The sequence below is a fragment of the Pocillopora damicornis genome, chromosome 6 (genome assembly GCF_964200805.1).
Source record: "Pocillopora damicornis chromosome 6, jaPocDami1.2, whole genome shotgun sequence".
Taxonomy (NCBI): Eukaryota; Metazoa; Cnidaria; class Anthozoa; order Scleractinia; family Pocilloporidae; genus Pocillopora; species Pocillopora damicornis.
The window spans coordinates 24,046,173-24,068,147 of record NC_142675.1 but is presented as its reverse complement, the minus strand read 5'-3'; the positions used below and the strand labels follow the sequence as shown (position 1 = coordinate 24,068,147).

At 36.3% G+C, this 21,975-nt stretch overlaps 3 protein-coding genes across 4 annotated transcripts in view; 1 reads left to right on the top strand and 2 right to left on the bottom strand.

Annotated features, from left to right (window-relative positions):
* Positions 1-123: 123 nt before the first annotated feature.
* On the bottom strand, positions 124-8,711 carry LOC113676267 (growth hormone-regulated TBC protein 1). Of its 2 annotated transcripts, none has more exons than XR_016187724.1 (11): positions 8,427-8,709; positions 6,889-7,043; positions 6,674-6,720; positions 6,164-6,281; positions 5,943-6,064; positions 4,224-4,320; positions 3,968-4,031; positions 3,128-3,236; positions 2,235-2,372; positions 1,911-2,038; positions 124-1,571 (listed from the first exon to the last, which is right to left on the bottom strand). XR_016187724.1 is itself a non-coding variant. In XM_027192904.2 (11 exons), the coding sequence occupies exons 1-11, from the start codon at positions 8,441-8,443 to the stop codon at positions 1,461-1,463; spliced, it is 1,026 nt and encodes a 341-aa protein (XP_027048705.1). In that variant the 5' UTR covers positions 8,444-8,711; the 3' UTR covers positions 124-1,460. The 2 variants fall into 2 exon arrangements, 1 of the variants encoding a protein (XP_027048705.1); XM_027192904.2 differs by having other exon boundaries at positions 1,911-1,958; positions 8,427-8,711.
* LOC113676265 (WD repeat-containing protein 44) lies at positions 8,475-20,741 on the top strand. Its single transcript, XM_027192900.2, has 22 exons — positions 8,475-9,101; positions 9,393-9,423; positions 10,339-10,881; positions 11,582-12,061; positions 12,539-12,675; positions 13,093-13,155; positions 13,266-13,324; positions 13,798-13,865; positions 14,381-14,458; positions 15,029-15,073; positions 15,186-15,212; positions 15,437-15,503; positions 15,875-16,005; positions 16,140-16,250; positions 16,349-16,389; positions 16,620-16,701; positions 16,906-17,005; positions 17,360-17,454; positions 17,985-18,086; positions 18,449-18,564; positions 19,093-19,211; positions 19,591-20,741. Exons 1-22 carry the CDS (start codon positions 9,016-9,018, stop codon positions 19,734-19,736), a joined length of 2,727 nt encoding a protein of 908 aa, XP_027048701.2. The 5' UTR covers positions 8,475-9,015; the 3' UTR covers positions 19,737-20,741.
* Positions 20,742-20,976: 235 nt separating this feature from the next.
* LOC149044567 (uncharacterized) overlaps positions 20,977-21,975 on the bottom strand; it is a 42,542-nt gene continuing 41,543 nt past the window's right edge. Inside the window, exon 7 of the mRNA XM_089209631.1 lies at positions 20,977-21,885. Within this exon, the coding sequence (XP_089065757.1) occupies positions 21,749-21,885 (137 nt within the window). The 3' untranslated portion in view covers positions 20,977-21,748. The remainder of the gene's footprint in view (positions 21,886-21,975) is intronic.

Sequence of the window (21,975 nt, the reverse complement as noted above, 5' to 3'; positions counted from 1 at the left end):
ACAGTCATTTTAGGTTGTCCCTAGACATGCCAAAGGAAGGGGAGAATTGTACATTCTTAACCCATGCCTTCCTGTAACACAATTCATTCCATATGCCACTCAAATTACAACTTACAATGTGGGTAACTTTAAAATCATTCAAGAAAAAGGTCATTTTTATTCAATTCTGTTTCACAACCAGCATGAAATAGATAATTTTTCACAGAAATTTACCCTGACCTCAGGTAAATAATAATTACAAAATTCAAATTTACTTAATGTACTTAACTGAAATTAACAAAAAGCAAAAATTAACAGAAACAAAAAAAGAAAAATCTTTTAAGTGGATACAGAAGAAGGGTAACCACAATCATGAATAAGCCTTTGCCTTCTTGAAGCAATTCACAAGTAAGTTCTTCTTTTAAAATGATAAAAACAATTACTTGAAAACCAAAGTGAAAGGCTGGATCTCTACAGTCACAGTTGCAAAATAGTCTCTTAGATGTCACAGTAGTGCCTGAGAATCCCATACAACAGAAGTATGGTGTACAGTTAAAAATTATATTGCATTAGATTGCAATATTTCAACTGATTTAAAATACGACAATCACTGCGACTAGTATGGCTAAATTACAGACTAAAGCAATACTATTCTTGTGTAACAATTCACAATCACTGCAAAATAAATATCAAAGTAAAGATTACACAATCTTGTCTATTAACATGTGGAAGAGTCTGAGATCATTTTAAAAATATGATTGGAGAAAGATGTATTTATGGCAAAATAATGCCTTTCTTAAGGAAAAGTTTTAGTTTAAATGGCTTGTGGACGAATTCTTAACCCTTTAGCTCCCAGAAATGATTTACATAAAAATTCTCCCTACAATATCCGTACATTATTCAGCAAACAGGTGATGAGGATATTAAATCTTATCAGGTAGAAGCTACTATCTTGATCTAACACTAAGTTTTCATAACTAAATTACAAGGAAATGTGTAGCAGCTAGAAGGGAGAATTAACAATCAGATCTTGGGAGTTACAGGGTTAAAGATTAAGTAGCTTTGTTCTCTAGCTTGTCTCTTGTTACACAGTTGCTTGTTTGCTACAAGATACATTTCTTTAAAAACAACCCATTTACATTTTATTTGCCTATATTTGCACTAATCTTTTGCTTTGTGCCGATTTCTCAATATTTTTGACATCAACTATTTTCAGTCTTTTGGTTTTAGTTTGTTCATTTCATTTATACTCAAATGATCAAAAGAGAGGATGCTATTAATAATATATTAATTTCATCTTAAAAATGTTTGTCTTACTTGTATTTTAGTGAAATTTACTCTTAATTATGTAAAGGCAGTAGTTTCTAGAAAATGGTAAAAGTTAGTTCTTCAAATTAATCTCTTTCTGCAAATTTCTGAAGACTTCACATCCCACAAGAAACTCATCCCAAGATAATGACATCTATGGATAAAAGATCACTTCATGTAAACCGTTGTCTTGCTTGTTGTTCTGCTGATATTTTCTCTGTTGCAGATTTTCGCAGCTCTTTTATCCATTTTCTTGAAAAAGAGCCTGGCATGTGGAATGAGTGCTGGGAGAGTGGATTGGATTAAACAAATTATTATTAATTGCTTCAGGCATGCTCACACAATGTTTACTTATTAACTCCCAGTTATGTGATCTACATGTAACTTCTCCAGATAATATCCTTCATTATCCAGCAAATAAGTAATGAGAAAACACAAACTTATCAGGCAAGAGTGATTTTGATCTAACACCAAATTCTTGTTTCTTATTTATGAGGAAACCAAAGTTAAAATCCAGAGTCTGTCTCACAAACCAAAAGGCTTCACATCCCCCACTAAGGGGGATCCACCAAGGAACCAGCCACATATTTTAGAGTAAGGTTTGAATTTCAGGTCTTACTTACCTCCATAAAACTATGACAGTCCATTGTTGCAGGCCCCTTGGTAATCTCCTGAAGTCAAAAGTCAAGAAGCTTCTTTAATGGAGCAGCACCTTCACAAAATTTGAGTTACTTTGGCAATCTACCTTCTCCTGGAAGGTAGATTGACACAAGAATGTCATTTTGATAAGAACATGAATTGTTTGAGGGTGTGGTCAGGAGCAAAACCCATTGTCCCATTATGAAAAGTATCCTTGTACTGGAGTTGAGAGAATAAAATAATGTCTGAGTTTAAAGTAACAGCTGTTTTCTTGCAGGTTTTCCTCAAAACATGCTTAAGTTACTAACCTTCATAGCTGTGCAAAGCTGAGCAAAATCATGACAATTCATTAGTTTTTCCTCATTAAGACTCAATAGTGTCAGTGCCACTCTAAGAATCACTTTTGATCCTTCGTAAAACAGGCAGTCCCAGATGCGAAGTACTGTCTGGAATCAGAAAAGAAAACTACCATGAACTCAAACATTTTCTTCAATATTTCTCTACCAATAATCTACATTATCTACCATTCACATTCCTCGTGAACAAATAATAACATGACCTCTAAGTCCAATGTCTATCAAATTAATGCAGGGATCCCTGTCATAGCTACAACCAAGACATCTGATCTACCATCCAATATCTTGCTGCAACCTATTGAGCCATACTTTATTGTAAAAAAAATAAATAAAAAAAAACAACAAAACATTTACAGTGCTTCTCTCCACTTATGGAGTATGATTGAGTACAAATGTTGTAAGAAAAACTTTACTTAAAAAAACTGGGATTAACCTCAAATAGACTGTCCCTTCATCCAAAGAGGGGGGGGGGGGGGGGAAGAAGGAGAGAAGAGGGTAGGACTTCTAAAACTCTTCTAAACTTCCTACTACTGAAACTGGGATTAAGTCTAGCTGGAGGGTCTTAGGGCTCTTAAGCTGAATCTAACCTTATCTTTATCAAAGTAACAAGGGAAGCTAATTTGGTTCTATCAATCAAGTTGATAACTTTAAGGGAAATCGGCCACAGTAGAGAGTTCTGCAGCTGACATTTTGAGAGTTAGCCCTCGTCAGAGTGAGGAAAGGAGTTGAATGGACCCTGTGAGAAAGGGAGCTAGTTAGTGTAGTTTTCTACTCTCACACAGGAGGGGGCAAGTGAGATAATATGATATATCCTCTAATGCTCTGATGTAAAACTACATTTTTACCTCAATTGGTAGCACATCGATGTACAGGCAGATGAACCACTTGGTAGAGAAGATTGTGTATGATACACCTAGTTTTTCTATATGCTCAAACAGAGCTGGTAGCTTTAATCTGCATTTTTCACAAGAGGTAAAAAAAATTTAAAAGTTAAAAAAAAATTTACCAGTGCCCAGCTATATGTGGAGATACACACAATGAATTTAAAGCAATACACAGGATATACATGTCATAAGTTGATCTTTTTGCAATTTATTTTAACTGAACTTTAATAACCTAATTCAGTGCTGAAATTTTTTTAATTAAAGGCACTGAACAGTGCATGATGGGTCAGAAATTAAAAGATAGCAGAGGAAATTGAAAGATGTACAAGTATTGTCCTAGGATGCTCAACACCAATTTTATCTACCTTACCACTGCAACAAATTCAAAATGAGTGCCTCTCCAAGAAATCATTAGATCAATGTTAGTATCTGAGCAACTGCACATTTACCCCTTCCCTAACCCAACACTAACTCTACAAGTGTAACTTGTTGTCAGTTGACTGTTGTTGGGTTGGGGGAGGAGTAGGTGGGCAGTTGTTAAGATACTGACATTGAATCAAATCGTTAATGAACAGAATGCTACTGTAGCTTTCAATATTCTTTTGTCTGAATAATTCATGTTCATTCTGCTTTTATTTCCAAGGAAGTTAAGCTAACAAGTTTGTTATTTTGTTTTGCTTCGTCTTATGTTTTTATCAGCTTTCCTTACCATTCATTCAACTATAATTAGGGTTACTTATAAAGTTGCAATCAATTAATTAAAACTGCCAATGCCAGATAAGTTAAATTGCGCCTACTTACCTGACTACTTCACGAAGTGTTTCTTGTTCAATTTGTAAACCAAGCATGTCCTTGGCATAATAATCTGCAGAAAGACAGTGACAGATGCAATTATCAGATGAAAGTAAAAAGCTGATTCTATGAAGTTTGGATAAGATCCATCCATTTACTTAAAAGAAAATCCTAGTACAGGCTTTAATCATTCAAGTTTCTCATTTGTCCAAGGTTACAGCTCACAGCAGTTCCACTGTACAACACGAAAACTTAGGTTTCATACCTGGTAACAGATTCCCAACAATAACATCTAAAAGCCAAAATGCAGCTTCTTCTTTGTTAACAATGAGAAGCATCAATCCAGCAATATAGTTTAGACCCTATAAGAGAGAATAATAAACAATTAGAACAATAAGACTTAACCCTTTAACTCCCAAGATCTGATTGTTAATTCTCCCCTCTAGCTGCTACACATTTTCCTATGACTTAGTTATGAGAATTTAGTGTTGGTGTAATGGTTTCGCTCAAGTTGGAAATGAAAGTCTCGTTCCCGGGTTGTTACACGCGCAATCGAAAACACCAAACCAATATGGACATACGATTCTTTCCTTTATTGTTCCTACGTACTCCTATTCTTGTGGCCTCAGGGCATTTATCGAATCAAAGCGGTCAACTGAAATAGTTACATTAAGAAATCACTTAAATATTTGTCTCTTTTGCAGCTAAGGAATGATCATAAAACCAAGCGCACGTGATATTGAGAGAGACTTAAGCAGTGAAATCTAGCGAAACCTATAACTTCAGAATTACAAACCGACATAGCTTCATAGCCTTAAAGATAATTAGATTGCTGCTTACCAATGTTCGCGGGTCTTGATTTCTATCGAGATTTTCGCTCTAACTTGTCTTCTAGTTTTCACTAACAGGTCTTGATCTCGCGGGATCTTCTGAAGAACTGAAACGCGAGCTATACGCTATGCCTATCTATACTGCGGTAATCCCAGCGGTAGCGTAAATCAAACCACAAAATATTTCGCGACGTATTTCGATCCTAACGGAAGCGGTTACAGTTAGATCAAGACAAAAACCTGTACCTGATAAGTTTGAGAATTCTCATTACCTCTTTGCTGGATAAGGAATGGATATTATAGGGAGAAGTTACTTGTTAATCACTCTTGGCAGTTAAAGGGTTCTGACTGTGCACTTATGTCCTTAATTATTCTTTACCTACTTGACAAAAGTTAATCCATCCAGGGAGAAATTTAGTTAATCAAAAATAACTTATTAATACTTAAACTCCCATGTGTGACCGACACAGGATTTCTCCTTACAATACCAGAACAGTATCAAGCAGATAATATCAATAAGGGGATTATAAGTCAATCTACAAAGTGTACTACCAAATTCTCCATACTAAAATTCTAAGAATTTCATAGAAGACAGTAAGGAGAATTTCTTATGAGATCTTAAAAGGGGTTTATAATGAATAAAAGTTGTATAATTAGTATCCTAAGAGCACCTTGTATGAAAAGTTCTGGATTTGACTGTGGGCGTAGCAAGTTAAAATACACATACATCAATTACATTAGCCCTCAAATTGTTTCAAAAGCAAATTGCTACTAATAATGCAATAATATTATTGCATCTCGATCTCTAAATTTTTTTATATATTGCAATTCTCTGAAGGACTCTCAAAAAATCTTTCGTCTTCAACCCTTCACAGCCTAACATCAGTATGCGTAATCTCCATACTATTCACAATACATTTCCCAAGGTATCGACAAGGAGAATTTGTTTAATAATCAACAGCTGCTTTAGTTGTTGATCATTTCCTGTATTCTCATGACATTAATGTTTGATTCAAATATAATATTGTAAGGAGAAATTAGATACTAGTCACTCTTAACGAACTCATTCTTAATTCTTTTTGAAGAAACACTCAAAATCATTTTGAATTGGATTCTGTTTAGCAGAATTATTATTGTTTGATAAGATAACTTACTTGGCAATATCCTATTCTAGGATTGTGTTTGGCATAGGCAATCAACACATTTAACAAGGCTGGCCTCAGGTCATCTTGTGTACTAGAAAAGCGAATGTTATCTGGAAAGGTGCGGTCAATATCTGTAAAATAAGGCAAATTAAAACAAAAAATGTTAAAAACTACTCTGGTTGCATATACTTGCATAGTCTGATAACTTGTGTCACAGTAATGCGAGATACCTGTTTGTATGCTGTGCATGGTCATTTCATCAATCGTTGTATTTTCTGCCAGTAATTTTTGATAGCTGCCAGGATTTAACTTCATTTTCTTCCTTGCTCCACTGGTGTCCACCCAAACCTGAAGGAAAAAATTAATGACTTGTTGAAAATCATAAGTAGAGGTAAGTTTCTAAATTCAAACTGTGGTTTTTCATCTTGCATTGATGCATTGATGGGGTATTACATGTTTGGTATAACTAACTGAGTTGATAATTGTAAATTGGCCACCGTAGAGAGTTTCAAAAGCTGATGTTTTGAGAGTTAGCCCTTTGTCAGTTGATAAACCAAATCATCTTGTTGAGAATCAAAATTGGTTGATACAGAAAATGTCAATTATTTGAATTTGCAAAGAAAAATTTGTTGGTCATACAGTTCGCTTCAGCAAATCAACATTTAAAGTGTAGCCTTGAAAATAATTTAATAAATTACACTCAAAGTTTAAAGGAATAGGAACAAGTTAGTTCATGTTACCTGGGCTCGAAGTCCTGTAGGAATACCTTTCCTTACAAACCTCTTAACTGAAAGAAATCAAAAGGCAGTGAAAAATATTAATTACTGAAAAACATTATATTTGTTAACCTGGTAGGGTAGTTATGTTTTCAAAATGGTGCTGAACTGTCCATCTTTGATCTCGCCATCTCCATTAACTATTGGAAGCAAGTACTGTTTAAGGCCAACATAATCACCTCTTCTTGACTTTCTGACTTTATTCACACCCTTCATGAAGTCATCCCAGCGTGAGGCTCGGTGTGCCAAAACCCTAATGTAACTTGACATAAATTCTTCATAACTTGAATAGTCGAAGTCATCTGGCCTATGAAAGCCATATTCATCTACTGGGCTATGGATTTAACATAACAATCAGAAATCTATTCAGCTGTGTTCACATCAATTTTCCGGCCAGGAATGGAAACAAAGGAAGATATACATTATAGCCATGGGTTAAATTCAGAACCAGAGTATCTACAAAGCTATACAGGCCTGTACTTGACAGAGCCTGGGCACCACTCATGAGTAACTTTTGTCTTCAGGCAATTTATATAACTTGAGTTTGTGAAAGCCGCTAGGCACCCCAGATTTTTGTGACTAAACCCTTCAGGTATCAGTGAATCTTCAAGAAAGTTAATCATTCAGCACCCACAGATTTATCATAAAAGAAACATTTGAACGGGTGAGGAGGTCTGCTAGTACTTTATCCTTCCCTCTAGTAGCTATATATTTCTGTGTGAATTAGTTATAAGAATTTGGTGTTAGATCAAGATAACAAATTCTACCTGATAAGTTTGAGTATTCTCGTTACCTGCTTGCTGGATAATGTACTGATATTGCAAGGAGAAGTTATATGTTAATCACTTGTGTCTACAGGTGTTACTAACCACATCCCCCTTAATTAAAAGATGCTAACAACAACTAAAATATCTTAGCCTGACATAGGGTTGAGTATCACCAAGTCAAAGGTCTTTATAACAAATTACTTTCAAATTCTATTTTAATGCATGATCTCGTCTTAGGAATAAGCTTTGATGGGCAGTTCTTTTATCAGCATTTGTTTACATTTTCAAAATAATTTGTCATTTTGTTATGAATCATAAGAATAGCCCTTTTTCAGGGATCTTTTCTAAATTGTTCTTCAAGGTTCTTCATAGCTTTTAAAAATAAAATTTTCCTTATGCCAATATCATCATTGACCATTATTAAAGCAGAATTGAGCACTGAGATGTAGATTCCTTTTAAATTATCTTTCTGTGATAACAGCGAAAAAAATTTAACTGAATTTAATTTACATGTATTTCTACACACCTAGCAGGAAGTTGTCTTAGTTAACTTCTTAAAAACCGTAAATTTTTTAACCAAAAATTAAATGTCGACGGCGCGTGCCCATTGAGAGGATGCTCAAACTCTATATTAGGCATTTGACTAATGAATAGTTTTTCTTGTAACGACAGGCAGGGAGCTACAGAGCTGTGAGCAGCTGTACTGTATTGGTTTGGGATAAAAAGCACCTTCAAATATAGAAATCTTTGAGAAGGACATTGTACTTACGAAAGTACCTCTTTGATTTTAAGTAGAATAACGTCACCAATATTTTTTATCTGAGATTATCTTGTTTGCAGGAAAGCTCATATTCCGCCCGAATATTTTTGAAGCGACGTAAATTGCAAACTAACGAATGAGCGAGGATCGAGAATTTTCCAGTAAAACAACAAAGATCTCAAGGAAATACCTCTGAATCGTCGACATTTCTGTCTAGTTTGATCTCAGAGCATACTCAGTGACCTTTTTGTTGGAAAAAGCGATGCAAAGTATGTATTAACGGGATGTTCCTACTACTGACACGTCGAGCACTGCAATTCCTCAACAGGAAATAAACTCAAGACAAGATGGATGCTTATGACACTCCTATCAGCGTTTATGATTGGTTCTTGTTTTAGAACCACTCAAGAAATTTCCTGTGAGAGATCGGATGCTCTTTACAAATTCCGCTGAGTGGCAATTTTTTTTTAATTATATTCATGAGCTGCACAGGTTATAACTAGCCTTTGCACCTTAATTTACAAGTAGAAAATAACGATTGTAATAGCCGGTTTAAGCCGGTTATGTCTTTTATTTTTATTATGACGAGTACACCAATCAAATCATGCGTTATAATGTTGATATTCGGCTCCGGAAGCAAAGAGCTCTGGGTAGCAACATAGAGGCGAGGTTTTAATATGGCTGCGAGATCTCCAAAATGTATTTCTTTCGGTTGATCTTAACATAATAATCAGGAATATCAACAATTTTCCCTCTTCCGTCTCTATGATTTCGGAGAGATGCAGAGTGAGAGTGATTCCGACAATGAGTTCTTCGATGCCGCAGAAAAACTTAATTTATCTGAGTCTTTCTCTTCAGATTCGAGGTAAGGAGACTTTACATAGCTTGAATGCTAATATTTTTTTTCTACGTAGATTCCAACTCGTGCAAAAGTGCTTCGTTTCATCGTCATTCATGGAAATTTCTGTGTTAATTATTCTGTTTATAGCAAGGGATAATTATTATTCATACGCTTACATTTGTCTGTGCGCGATTTACTTTCAGTTTGTTGCAAAACAACATTCTTCTGGGAATTTTAACATTTTATAAGCGGTTAAATCTTTCCTGCTTTTCTCAGCTTTTAGTTTTCTTCAGCTTTTGTTTTGTTCTTTTCCAGAGGGCCAAAGGATGAAGAGACCGCACAAAAGGTAACTTTGTTTACCTGCATTTTAACTGTGCACATGTGCCACATAATCAGCACGAAATTTTAACGCACTTTGAACAGGACGAACACCTGTCATCACTCTATGATATTTAATCCAAATAATCCATTCATTGGGTTTTTAATCGTTGCTTTTATTTTTAATGGTGGCTTCTGCCCGTGACTGTAGGTTTTCTCTTGTGTCTCTTGTATGGACTTGTGGCGTTGTGTTTCGGGAATACAATCAACGTCAAATAAATTTTCTTTAGCTACTGTCATTTTTCTAACAAAGGTAAACGGCGTCAATTTGATCTTAAATTCTTATGTTTGATTAAATGCGAAATGTTTATTTTTTGCAACTTGCACAACATATTCTGTGGGTTTTGCAGATGAGATAATTTTCCGGCATTTGAATATGCCTGAATTATTCTCATTGCAAATGAAGTTATGCAAAGTGATGCAAGACTGCAAATGAGAATATGCAAGTAAATATAGAGATACGAATGACAATGGATTTTCCACACAGGAACATACATGCATATTTTTGTTATATTTTTCTGTTGTTTATTTGGTGTTAGTAACTGTGTTAACGGTTAACAAATTCATATATGTGGTAACTTGGAGGAGAGATTGAAGTAAGTATTTGGGCACTGAAAATATACTTAGGAGTATCGTTTTGCCAAAATTTGGAAATATGGAATTAAAGGAATAATTTTGATGCTAATTCATGGCAGAATTTTAGAAACAGGAGGTACAGGGAATTTTTTTTTAACAAGCAGCACACTCAATAAGCCAGCAAGCCTTGTCTAGCTACCGGCCAGAAAATTAGATTTTAAGTTTCTACTATAAAATGGATCTATCATCTTGTCAATGTGTTAGAGGGTAAGAAGTGCTATGCCAATATTGTTTTGATTTCTTGTAGGATGTAGTGGATGGACTATTTAGAAATCATTCAACTGATATTTCTTTGAAAGACCAGACTCCAGGAGAGGACTCAGTTCAGGCAGAAAGTTCTGTGGTTGAGCAAACAAAAGAGGCAGACATTATCAAAACTCATGGAGAGAGCACTGCTTTCCATCAGTCAACCAGTGATTTGGGCAACCGAGAAGAAACCAGTGATGCATCTTTACCTTTTGACATGACTCATAATGATTGTAAACTTGACCCAGAAATAACAGATCCAAATAGTTCAACAGACTTTCACAATGTAGCTCAGGCTTGTTTAGGTGAAAGGGAAGTACAAAGTGACAAAATGGTGACAAAGGAGACAACTGAAAGCACTGTCACAAAGGAGAGTGTAGGGTCTAATGCTACTGTTGCGAAAAAGACAGAATTTGCAAAAAGCAAAACAGATGCCAGTCAGATTGTTGCTGATGTTGTTGAGAGTATAGAACAGGAAAGTGCACCTCCTGTAGCTCCTCCCAGAAGACGGAAGAAAAAGAAGAAAGCTTCCATAGGAGACCAGGTGAGTTTACAAAAGATGTGTAATGGATGATGTAATAGAAGTTAAGTATCCTGAAGTCAGAATCACAGGTTTTCTTTCTACAAACACAACCTTCTGTAATTCTCCCACAACTTTTCTAAGAAAAAAAGACTTGCTCCAAAGTGACATGATTGACTGCACTCACTTGCAGTGTTAATCAAAACTCATCTACATTCCAGCTCATCTCTGACAATAGCTTGAGTTTGGGAGACAGGGTGGTGGTGATGACCGGTGTGCTAGTCTCAATCTTTGCATCAAAATGTCCAAGTCTGGAAGCCTTACTCAGGGGTCATTGTGGTGTGTTCTAAGAACACCCCACAATGCACAATGCCCTAAGAATGACCAGCATCTAATTTCTCCATACAATATCACCTCTGAACCAAACCTTAAGGTACCAAGAATTAAGGAAATGATCATCAACTAAATAAAGCTCTTAGTTGTTAAAAAATTCCTCCTTGTCACCACCATAGGAACTGTACAGGGAACAGTATGAAGATTACGCATACTGATGTCAGGTTATAAAGGGTGAGGAAGAAAGTGATAGCCTCATGTCAGCTATACCTCTCTAATCCTTTAAGGTTGCAGAGTAGAAATATCTATTCAAAATGTTTTCCAAGTTCAACAGATGTTATTCCTGGAGCAGAAAGCCCACAGTGTTGACTTCCTCTTTATTACCTTTTAGAAACCAGGGTCACCTACACCTTCAGAAAGCACTGGGCCAGACTCTGCTGTTTCTACACCTACAGAACCAGAAACACATATTCCTGCAAGAGTGTTTGCCAAAGCAGTTCTCTCTAATGAACAGGATAGCACAACAAAAGAATTTGAATCCCAAACTACTGGATCTAATCAAGACAATCTTAGCATTCATGTTGATGCAAATAACAAGGAGATGAAAACTGTGTTAGACAGAACAAGTTCAACAGAAGTTATTCCTGCATTGACTTTAGATTCCAGACTGAAATCCGACAGTGTGGCCTCCATTAATAGTGCAAAATCAGATAGCTATGGAAGTGTTGCAAGTAATTTATCAAATGGTATCTCTGAAAAAGCAGGTTCATTCACTTCTGTTGCTAGTAGTTTTTCAGTTCATCAACCATTTGGATCTCACCACGGTTTAGTCCGATACAGATCAGCTTCAGGAAGACCCTTGTCTGATATTGTAAGTACACTCTGACTTCTTGCACACAACTGATACCATCACACAGGGTTTGAGATTATGACTGACACAGGTACCAATAGGACTTACATTTTCTTACTACAGACTTAAAGTTCTGGCCTCATCACCACTTTGGTTACAAGATTTTTGTATATTTTACATCAAAAGTTAAACTAGTCAAGTTTAAAAGTACATCATATATACTTAGTAGTTGTCTATTTTTATTTCCATCTATTAGGGTTTTCTGTTTTTAAGGAGTCACTTTTAAATTTTAATATCTTTCATTAAGATTGGTATTAGATATTTTGAATTAATTTTGTGGTCCTAAGCTTAAAAATATCCAGTTCCCCAATGTAAGACATTGTGCAACACCCAAAGCAGGTATTACATGAGAGTTTTAGTCTTCTCACTTAAATGTCTCCTCCACCATGGTCTCTATTTAATCACTCAAGCTTCTAAGTGTGTTGTAATTTTTTGTAGGAAATTTTAGAACAAGTGATGGTAAAAAACCTTGACACTGGTGAAGCTGTACCACTGAGTGTAGCAGAGGAAAAATTACCAAAATGTACCAACCCTTTGGCTTTACAGATCATGAGATTAACATCTGAATATTCAAGGTAACTTTACCCTCTAACCCCTAAGAATGACTAGTATTTAATTTCTGCCTACAATATAACCCCTAGATTCAAACATTCAAGTTATGAGAATAAAGGAGATGATCACCAACTAAAGAAGGTCTTGATTATTAAACAAATTCTCCTTGTCAGCTGCTTTGGAAATGTGATAGGAACAGCATGAGAATATGCAAGTTGATATGCATGTTCAGGTGTAAAAGGTTAATGACTACAGAGCACTGCTTTGTTTTGTAGCCTATTTCGAAGATTGCAGGGTTGCTGCTATTGAGGAGGAAGGTTTAAGCATGAGACTAAACATTTTGATGAAAAATACCTTCCCTGATACATGTTGTATCTCTCTACTTTCCCTGTAAATGTTGAGTGTTCTTACTGATATTTATTTACTCATAATTTTTTCAGCAATCCAGACCTTGCAAACCAAGATAATGAGGATGGACTGGAACGAAAGGCTGCAAAGAAGACGTAAGCTATTACCACTGTTTTTCTATTTTCAATTGTTAATCATTTTTAAGTTACTGAGATTCAATTTTAGAGGCCAATGAATAAGTTTATGTTAACTTTATTTCTCATAGGAAAAAACTGAAGAAATTTTTTGGGAAAAAAGCAAAGAAGCCTGATAAACCTGTAAAAGGTTTGTCTGTCATTGTATTGGTTCAGGAATAAGAAGACTTTCTATTGGTTTACTGGTGTAAAAAACCTGCATGGGATGTTGGGAGAACACTCGAAAAATCCTCCTACATCCCACAAGGGATATTATTCATTTGGTAAACCTGTGGAAAGTGTAGTCTATTGCTTTTAAAGTATTCTACTCTAGTGCAAGGAGCTTTTGCTCAAATTACAGTTTAGGTCAAACCTATCATAACTTGAACTTGATGAGATGGTAAAAGTAAAGTGACAAAGCCTGTTCCTTTGTTGGATTTAGGATAGTGAGAGGTCTTAACCACTTTTTGTACCACTAATAAGTACTTATAGGAGTTTTTGAAATCTTACCAAAAGATGCTAACAAATAGAAAAAAAATTCATCATCTTTGAAAAGATGTTAAATATCTGTGTAAAAGTGTTGCCAGTCAATCTGTACCTCATGTTATTATGATTACATTTTAGCTCGCAAAGAAGATAGTTCCTCCAGTGATGAAGAAACTCCTCAGGACTCTCCAGCTCCTCTCATCAAGGTCAGCTGTAGCTTTAAGTATATATGTAGATTACCTGTTAGTTCCATGTTGTTAGTTCCATTATGTAGAGTGTTACCTGTATGAGGGTGGTGGGACATGTGACTGTTAATTCCTATGCAAAGCAGGGGTATGGATATGATTCTTGTGTTGTTTGGGCTGATTTTTTGTTTTGTATCTTTGTGTAATGGTGTTCTCCAAGGTCTCTAGTTTCCTCCCATTACAAAAACCAACACTGCAAATTCCAACTGAAGCAGGTTAAGGGTTACCTTATGAGCAACTCACTGCTGAATTCCAAATTACTATTTAGTTTCCAATTTTTCTTTCTCAATTTAAATGTTGCCTCTTGTTAAGTACATTGTACCTGCTTGAGCACCTGTACCGGAAACCCTTGCACCACCTAATACATTTTCCCATGTCATAGCTGGCTTTCTTTTTATCTACACTTTTTAGGTGTATCTCTCATTGTTATCAAAATGCCCTGTGTGTTTATCTTAATTTCACCTAATTTTTCACAGATAAAATCTGGTCATGGTAAAGGTCCACCTGAGTTTGAAAAGTTGAGAATTTTGCAGGATCTTAGTGGGGAGCATGTGGTATGTAAACTATATTACATTGCAACTTTAAATAAAGAAACAATAGTTCTTAATTTTTCACATTAGGTCTTTTAGTGGGGATTTAAGGTGATTAAGTTAAAAAGACCATGGTGCCCAGTGCTTATAACAGGTATCTGTTGATTGGAGTAGCAGGGAGTTTATCAACTCCTTGTGAATGGGATTCTTTTTCATGGCTGGTACCACTTGGACTCTCACTTTGACAGAATTTCTCCTTACTATCAAGCAGAGAAGCAATGAGAATTAAGAAAGGTATAAATTAGAGGATAATTTATTGATCCAATACCAAATTCTCCAACTGCATGACAAACAGTAAGGAGGATTACCAATTAGATCTTGAGAGTGAATGGGGTAACCCTTAAGTATTTTTTCACGTTACCCTGTTAGTTTGGGTACCATGTGTGGAGAGAAGCTTCCCAAGAGTAAATTGCCTTTCCCAGGAACACAGCACCCCCTTCCTGAACCTAGGATGCTTACCAATGTGTTTGCTGGTTAAATTGAGCAACGTTTTATTTATTTGGTTTGTTATTATTCTTATATTTTTTTTATTAGGGAGCTGTGTGGACAATTAAGTTTACTCTCTGTGGCAGACTTATGGTAAGCTAATCTCCTTCTGTACCATGCTGGAGGTGAACATGATAGAAATTCTCTTTTACAGGTTAATTCTGTTTTTTTTTTCTCACAATTTGTTCTTATTTTGCACCTGTAGGCTACAGCTGGTCAGGATCATATGGTGGTAAGCAAAAAAAGTTTTATTGGCACTAATTCTCTTGACTCTACCACTCCCAAGATTGAATTTTAGTGTTTAATTCCCCTGTCAACATATAGCTGCTTGCTATTTCCTTTTGGATCAATAAAAGAATTCATGTTAGTTTTTCTGGTATTTCTTGTACTCACTTCACTGGTTGTAAAGTTGTTTTTGAGAATTCAAACCTTGGCTTTCTTTGTGTTAATGTGTAGAGAGTTTGGGTGCTTAAGGAATCTCAAGGTTATTTTGAAGAAATGAGAGCAAAATATTCAAAAACAGGTAAGATTGCATTACATGGGATAAGCTAACTATTAAAGAATTGTGTGACTTGTCTAAAGTTTTTTTGCTAGCAGATAAAGGAGTACTTGAATGAGTATTACAGTATTATGGTGTGAGTTGCTTTTTCATTTGCACTCTGCTTGGTATTGGTATTTTGAAGGTCTCAAATTATTGTGTATAAGGAAATCTTGAACATTGGAGAAATTTTTTCAAACATTGCTTGGATACAATGTCTATCTTTCAGTTCAATTAAGTTGGGCCCGAATGAGACTTAATTTAAAGAGGATGACATGTGACAGCCAATAACCCTGTAACCCTGTTTGTTTTTGCTAGCTTGTTTGTTTGTTTAATAAATATATTTATTTTTTAAGGCGATAATTCATCATCAGAACAAGAACCAAATTCAGAAGAATACTCACAAATGGAGGAAACTTTAAAAGGAGGTGAAGAAAGCACAGGAGATGCTGTGGAGGGGCAAACAGATACCAGTGAAGCCAGTGAAGTTAGTTCCTCTTTTTCATTTTGAAACCAATTTTTTTTGTTTCTTTGGTAAACATTGTAGTAAAAAGTAATGACAGATAACTCCCTTGTGAAATTGAAAACTTGTTCTTAAGTAGCCATGTGTGATTGTTTTAGGAGCCTGTTGCTGAAGCCCCTGTTGAAGAGGATCTGGGCCCATATATGAAAACACCTCTGTGTACTTATTGTGGGCACACTGGAGATGTTCTTGATTTGTCTTGGTCAAAGGTATGTGGAAAAAATAATTAATTTTTTTATTATTTATTGGGGAGCAGACGTGATCACTTGCTTATATTTACTCATCATTTTGTTAATTTTTCTGGCAGAACTACTTTCTTTTGTCCTCCTCAATGGATAAGACTGTAAGGTGAGCACATTAAATTTGATAGACAGAGCCATGTATGGCACCAGTTTTCTCCGTCAGATTACTTGTTACATTTTCATTTCTTTCCAGTGTATTTTTTTCTTATAATTATTATCGGAAGAATTATTGTTTCCCTAGGGGGGGGGGGAGGGGGCACAAAATATTTTGAGAGATTTGAAGAACTCAAATGATCAAAAGGCAGATTACAAGATTTTTAATATTTGTTATTACAGGTTATGGCACATCTCCAGATCTGAATGTCTATGCTGTTTTCAACATATAGACTTCGTGACAGCTATTTGTTTTCATCCAAGGGTAAGTAACTGCTAACTGCTATGGTGAAAACGAAGAGAGTGTGTGAGGGGAAGGAAGGAAGGGTTTTTTTCCTTTTTTTTTTTCAAATCTGCCGTCGATGAAACATTTTCATTTGTTATTAAGAGAACAACACCATGAAACACTACTTGCATTTGGCGATTTTTCAGACTTAATACTTTGGAATGATGTTATTTTTTGCTTCAGGATGATCGGTATTTCTTAAGTGGTTCACTCGACGGGAAAATTCGTTTGTGGAACATACCAGATAAGAAGGTAGCATTGTGGAATGAAGTTGAAGGAACTGGTAATTACCTTCATTTCTACTCTTGATGTCTGTTTTCAACTATTATTTTTTCGATAGCGCTTTTTGGTGGCAATTTGTATTGAATGAAATGTCACCCAAACGAGCAAATTTAGACTGACGAGAAGTCCCTCCTTTTCATTGAGGTCCGTCGCCAAAGAATAAAAAGAAATTAGTGAAAAAAAAAATTGATGTCAGCGCGTCACGTGGTTCTCTGGTTGTGCGCACTCCCAGAGTTCCGCGGGCCGGGCGACGGACAACGCCGAAAAGGAGGGACTGCTAAGAAAATTATGTGTTTACTCCGAAATTGCAGCAGCATCTCTACTTATTTACGTTCGTTCCTATTTTTCTTGACAGGGAGTAACCTAATTACTGCTGCAAATTTTTGTTTGAATGGCAAATTTGCTGTAGTTGGTACGTACGATGGACGATGTATCTTTTATGAAACAGAGGTAAGGCCCGTATCGCTTTGTATTTAAGAATCTAGGACTCGAAAATCGACGCTTTATTCCAGGTTTCCCCTTAGGAAAATATATCCGCACTTTGTCTTCGTAACAAAGAGCTAAGCCACAGTCCGCCCAGCCTTAAATGATTTAGCCTCATTGTGTCAAGTTTTGTCATTATCTCCGTCCTTTGCCATCCTTGGTAATATTTTGCTTATTGTTGTTTCTGTTGTGTTTTTCTATCTCACCAAATTTACAATCCGTGTCAATCTTCTCCATCCTCAGCGATCCTTTTTTCTTTGTTAGTTTTTGTGGCCTCTTTTGTGTTTTTTCTTATCTTTCCAACTAATATTTTTTTGTTACTTACAATCCTTGTTAATCTTCATCTTAAACCAATCTGGCTCCTTTCCAAATTTCTTGTTGTTTCAACACCCCTCTTTTCCTTTTTTTTTTAATAACTTTTCCTTCCTTTTTTATAACTTTTCAAGAATTTCAAGTTTGGCATAGTTTTTAATATTATGATAATTCTCGTTTTACAGCGACTCAAATATCATACACAGTGGCAAGTGCGAGCTGCCAGAAACAAGAAGGCTCGCGGCAGAAAGATTAGCGGTATTGAACCCATGCCAGGAGAAGATAAGGTCATTACAGTTTTATTAATTCCACTTAAGTACATTTTGAGTTAGTGTCAAACGTCAGCTGGGATTGCTAAATGGTTTCACTTCACTTCGCTCTGTGATTGGTTTGGAAAACTCGCGCCTGCCTTCAACAAATCAGATGCAAAATTAAGCTAAGCGCGACTTGGTATTTCGCATTTTTCCACCCTTTGGTAAATGTATTTGTATTTGATAATACACTTCCAGTTCTCATTAGGTGCTTGCGATGTAATCATTGTTCTCAGAGGCCATCGTGACAATCTTTAAACAGCGCTCGATGGGATATGATTTAACGTCTTGGGAAGTTTTCAAATAAATATACATGGTTTTTCTTGTTTCCTCTTCAGGTTCTTATCACATCAAATGATTCAAGAATAAGACTTTACGATCTCAAGGACAATTCTCTGAACTGCAAGTACAAAGGTTGTGTAAATACCAGCAGTCAGATCAAGGCGGGTTTCAGGTAACAAACGCAGGAATTTTTTCATGTACGCACAATTGTGTCAATCTTGTTCAGCCGGAAAAAACTAATGAAAGGAAATACAAACAAAGAAAGCAGCGAAATCAGAGGAACTCTTGTGTAATAAAAATTAAAGAAAAAGAATAATCCTTGGTGTTACTGTTCTTCTTATCTGGTCACTCAACTGCATTAGCCAATGAAAAAAGCGTAAAACATGTCATAAATGACATTAAGAGCTAATAAAAATAAATTTAAAGCACGTCAGCAGCGTCAAACTTTAAGAAAGGGGGTGGGGGAGGGGAAAGGGATCATGGCTATGTCCAACAGAAAATGTTTTGAGATGAGTAAACTTTGTGTATAGACGAATTGAAAAGTCGGTAAAGCTGAACTAAAATATTTCAGGAATATCCGACACAGCTAAATAATAACCTTTCGTGATAATTCACCGTCAAATATTCAGGAGAAACCCAATGAAGAATGTACGGCATACAGGGAAAACAATTTACTGATTTCTTGTTCTATATTTTGTAGCCATGACGGTCAATATGTCATTTGTGGCTCAGAGGATCATTTCGTTTACATCTGGAGAACTCAACACGGATTTCCTTCCTCCAGGCGGGACAAAAACGAGTTTTATGAGAGCTTTTCAGGTGAGACAAAACTGTTGAATGTTAAGAATCTTTTCACGTGTAAAATATTCCGCTGATGAAGACCAACTCTTATTCAATAATGAATAAAACGACTTTTTTGAACGTAACGTTTGAGCTGTGAGACCAAGTGTTGGGGATCATAGCTACAAACAATCACAAATTCCAAGGGCCTCTTCAAGTCTTAAATTTTTATGAATTAAAGTTTGAATCAAGAAGAAAAACGTTTTACTTTTTAACGCAAAACCGCGTTGTTGAGCGCATTTTCAATCAAATTTACCACCAATGAAGTACTTCATTGACACTGTCTACAAATTGCCAACGAACCATTACATGCAGTATCCGCTGAAACTGTCCACTCTTATCTTTTTTTTTCCCCAAGCCCACGCGGTTGTGGTGACGGCAGCAATGTTTGCCCCAGTTCCCTGGCTAATCGTTCCTCCAGACTCGAGCGTTCATCAAACCACGACAGAGGTACTTGTGACCGCTGACTGGAGCGGTGCCATCAAATTGTTTGTGAACAGATGACACGCAGCTGCCCTTATTTGGAATATCGGTGGAAACTGTTTAGCTGGTCTGGAAAGTCCTCGTCACGTGGTTATTCAAATTCTCTGTCTAACATGATGGTCTACCCAGATTGTGAACGGGAATTACGTGACAATTTTCTTTGCGTATCCTAGACGAACACCAGTGTACAGTGATGTGGTATCATTTGCAGTTTATTCTTCACTCGTTCTCAGTTTTCTCTCTCTGGCACGCGGCACGGTAGTACGTTGGGTGATGGGAAGAGGACTGAGAGAGATGACTTCCATCTCACTTTCTGTGGCTGTCACCCTACCCGTCGTGCCTCGCGCTCCCCTGCTGATCCTGTTGGCCGCCGTTGCTATAAAGACTTAGAAAAACATAGGCTTTATTCGGTCACTTTTCCGTGAAAGCAAACAGATGAAATATTTGAATACAATAATATACTCAAGATCCAGTAAACTCATTCAAGTAATGAATCAATTCTTTTTTGTTTGCTGGACTTGAGCTGCTGCACTACTCGTGCTAAATTCGCCAAGAGAAAGGGATAAGTCCTCCAATATCCAGGCTACTTAAGTCTCAGTCGAAAATTTGTAAACAGACTTGAATATAAAGCAATCGAGTGAAAAGCTCTCTTTTTTAAGCTGTGGAAATTTAAAAATTTTAATTTGCCTATCAATCGACAGAGTTTTTTTTATTTGGTTAAATATTTTTCCAGGTGGATTCTGACAGTCGATTGGGGACGTAAGTTATTTAAAATTTCAATACAGATTCTAAAGCTATGATAATTAATGTTATTATAAACAAAGTGGTCCTAGCCGTAATATTAGACATATCAGATAATTTGTAATTCTATTTAAGAGTGAATTGGCAGGGAATCGAGTTTTAATTGAATTTTGATCTGTTATGTTTGTTTTCGTTTACGCGGGGAAATGAACCGTGTATCCCTGTGGTAGTTATCGTGATTAAATGCTCTCAGACATGAACGTGCTTTGAGCGGAGTGTCTTCTATGAATTGTATGGTAGTCTTGTGTACAATTTCAAATGTCTTAAATCCATTTCAAGCGGTGAAATTTTGATGATCTGAAAGGTACTGAACCCAATTCCTACAATTACGTACATGAAAAGATCGACATTTAAATCGTTGACGGTTTTCATATCTTATTTGGGTCGACCCAAGAATTACGTCCTAGTTGTTTAACATGGGAGGGTCGACTGGAAAATGACTCAACTTCAAACGTCCAACTTTTTATGTCCTGAAGATAGCCCATGAATAGGTATAATTTATTTTTGTTCTTCAAAGTTCCTTCGTCCCATTAAAGAGTATGTTAAACTTATTAAATTCGTTAACTTTCATTATTGGGTTCACTCAATGGTAAATTTGAGATCGATTTATGAAAATTTTGGCGTTTGATCTAACTGGTGTAACTGGTATACAAAAAGGTGTTACTGACTTGTCTAACTAAGGTCGTGTTCTTAACACGAGAATCTCCTGCAACTCGCGTTTTCCTACCGCGTCGTGAAATCGACTGGGAACAGGTCATCTTACTTGTGAGCAGTGGTTTCACAGTCATCCCAAGACGGTCACAAGAATACGCTGGTGACCCTGATGTGTGATTGTTATTCAGTGATCTAATTGACAGCAAGGCGTTTTCAACTGTTTTAGCGGGAGCGAATGCCTGTTAATATCTGCATACTATGGAGGTAGGCTATGCACAGCAATGAAGCCTTACGAAATTGCCATTTTCTTTTGCCTATCTGTTGCATGTCTTGCATTAAGAAGTCGCGATGGTCCTAACCGGGCCTGGTTTGAGCACTAGTACCGTCATTTGTTTCGTCTTCTCTTCTCCAAGACAATTTGGTCTCGACAGAGAAACAGGAATAAACTATTGACCATAACTTATCAAGACGTACCTACCGTAACATATTGTGCTTGAAATTCGTTCATAACCCAGCTACGGCTTAAAAGCATGCAAAAAAAAATTAAATCCCAAATGCACCAGATGAGAGCAATGATCCTAATGCGTTATATTTTCAGAAGCGTACATCTCTAAGTAATAGTTACTCCATGGTGCTGAGAGTTCCTTCATGTGCACTGCGCTAGTAACATTCGCCCTCAGTTTGGGGTTAAACACTCCTTTTTCGATATCAACGTCTGAAATACAAACATAACATCAATCTGTTAGTTCTCCTTGGGAAACGGCGTTTTAATTCGGCAACTTTTCGATGTGACGCGGCCGCAGGT

What these genes read in the sequence shown, in the direction of transcription:
- LOC113676267 (XM_027192904.2), bottom strand. An exon ending in CTAGAATAGGATATTGCCAA is followed by an intron (nt 4,321 to 5,942) that starts GTAAGTTATCTT and finishes TCTCTCTTATAG; the next exon opens with GGTCTAAACTATATTGCTGG. An exon ending in ACTGTCATAGTTTTATGGAG is followed by an intron (nt 1,572 to 1,910) that starts GTAAGTAAGACC and finishes CCACTCTCCCAG; the next exon opens with CACTCATTCCACATGCCAGG.
- LOC113676265 (XM_027192900.2), top strand. Translation starts at nt 9,016, where the DNA reads ATGCAGAGTGAGAGTGATTCCGACAATGAGTTCTTCGATGCCGCAGAA. An exon ending in AAGCTTCCATAGGAGACCAG is followed by an intron (nt 10,882 to 11,581) that starts GTGAGTTTACAA and finishes ATTACCTTTTAG; the next exon opens with AAACCAGGGTCACCTACACC. An exon ending in CTGGTCAGGATCATATGGTG is followed by an intron (nt 15,213 to 15,436) that starts GTAAGCAAAAAA and finishes GTTAATGTGTAG; the next exon opens with AGAGTTTGGGTGCTTAAGGA.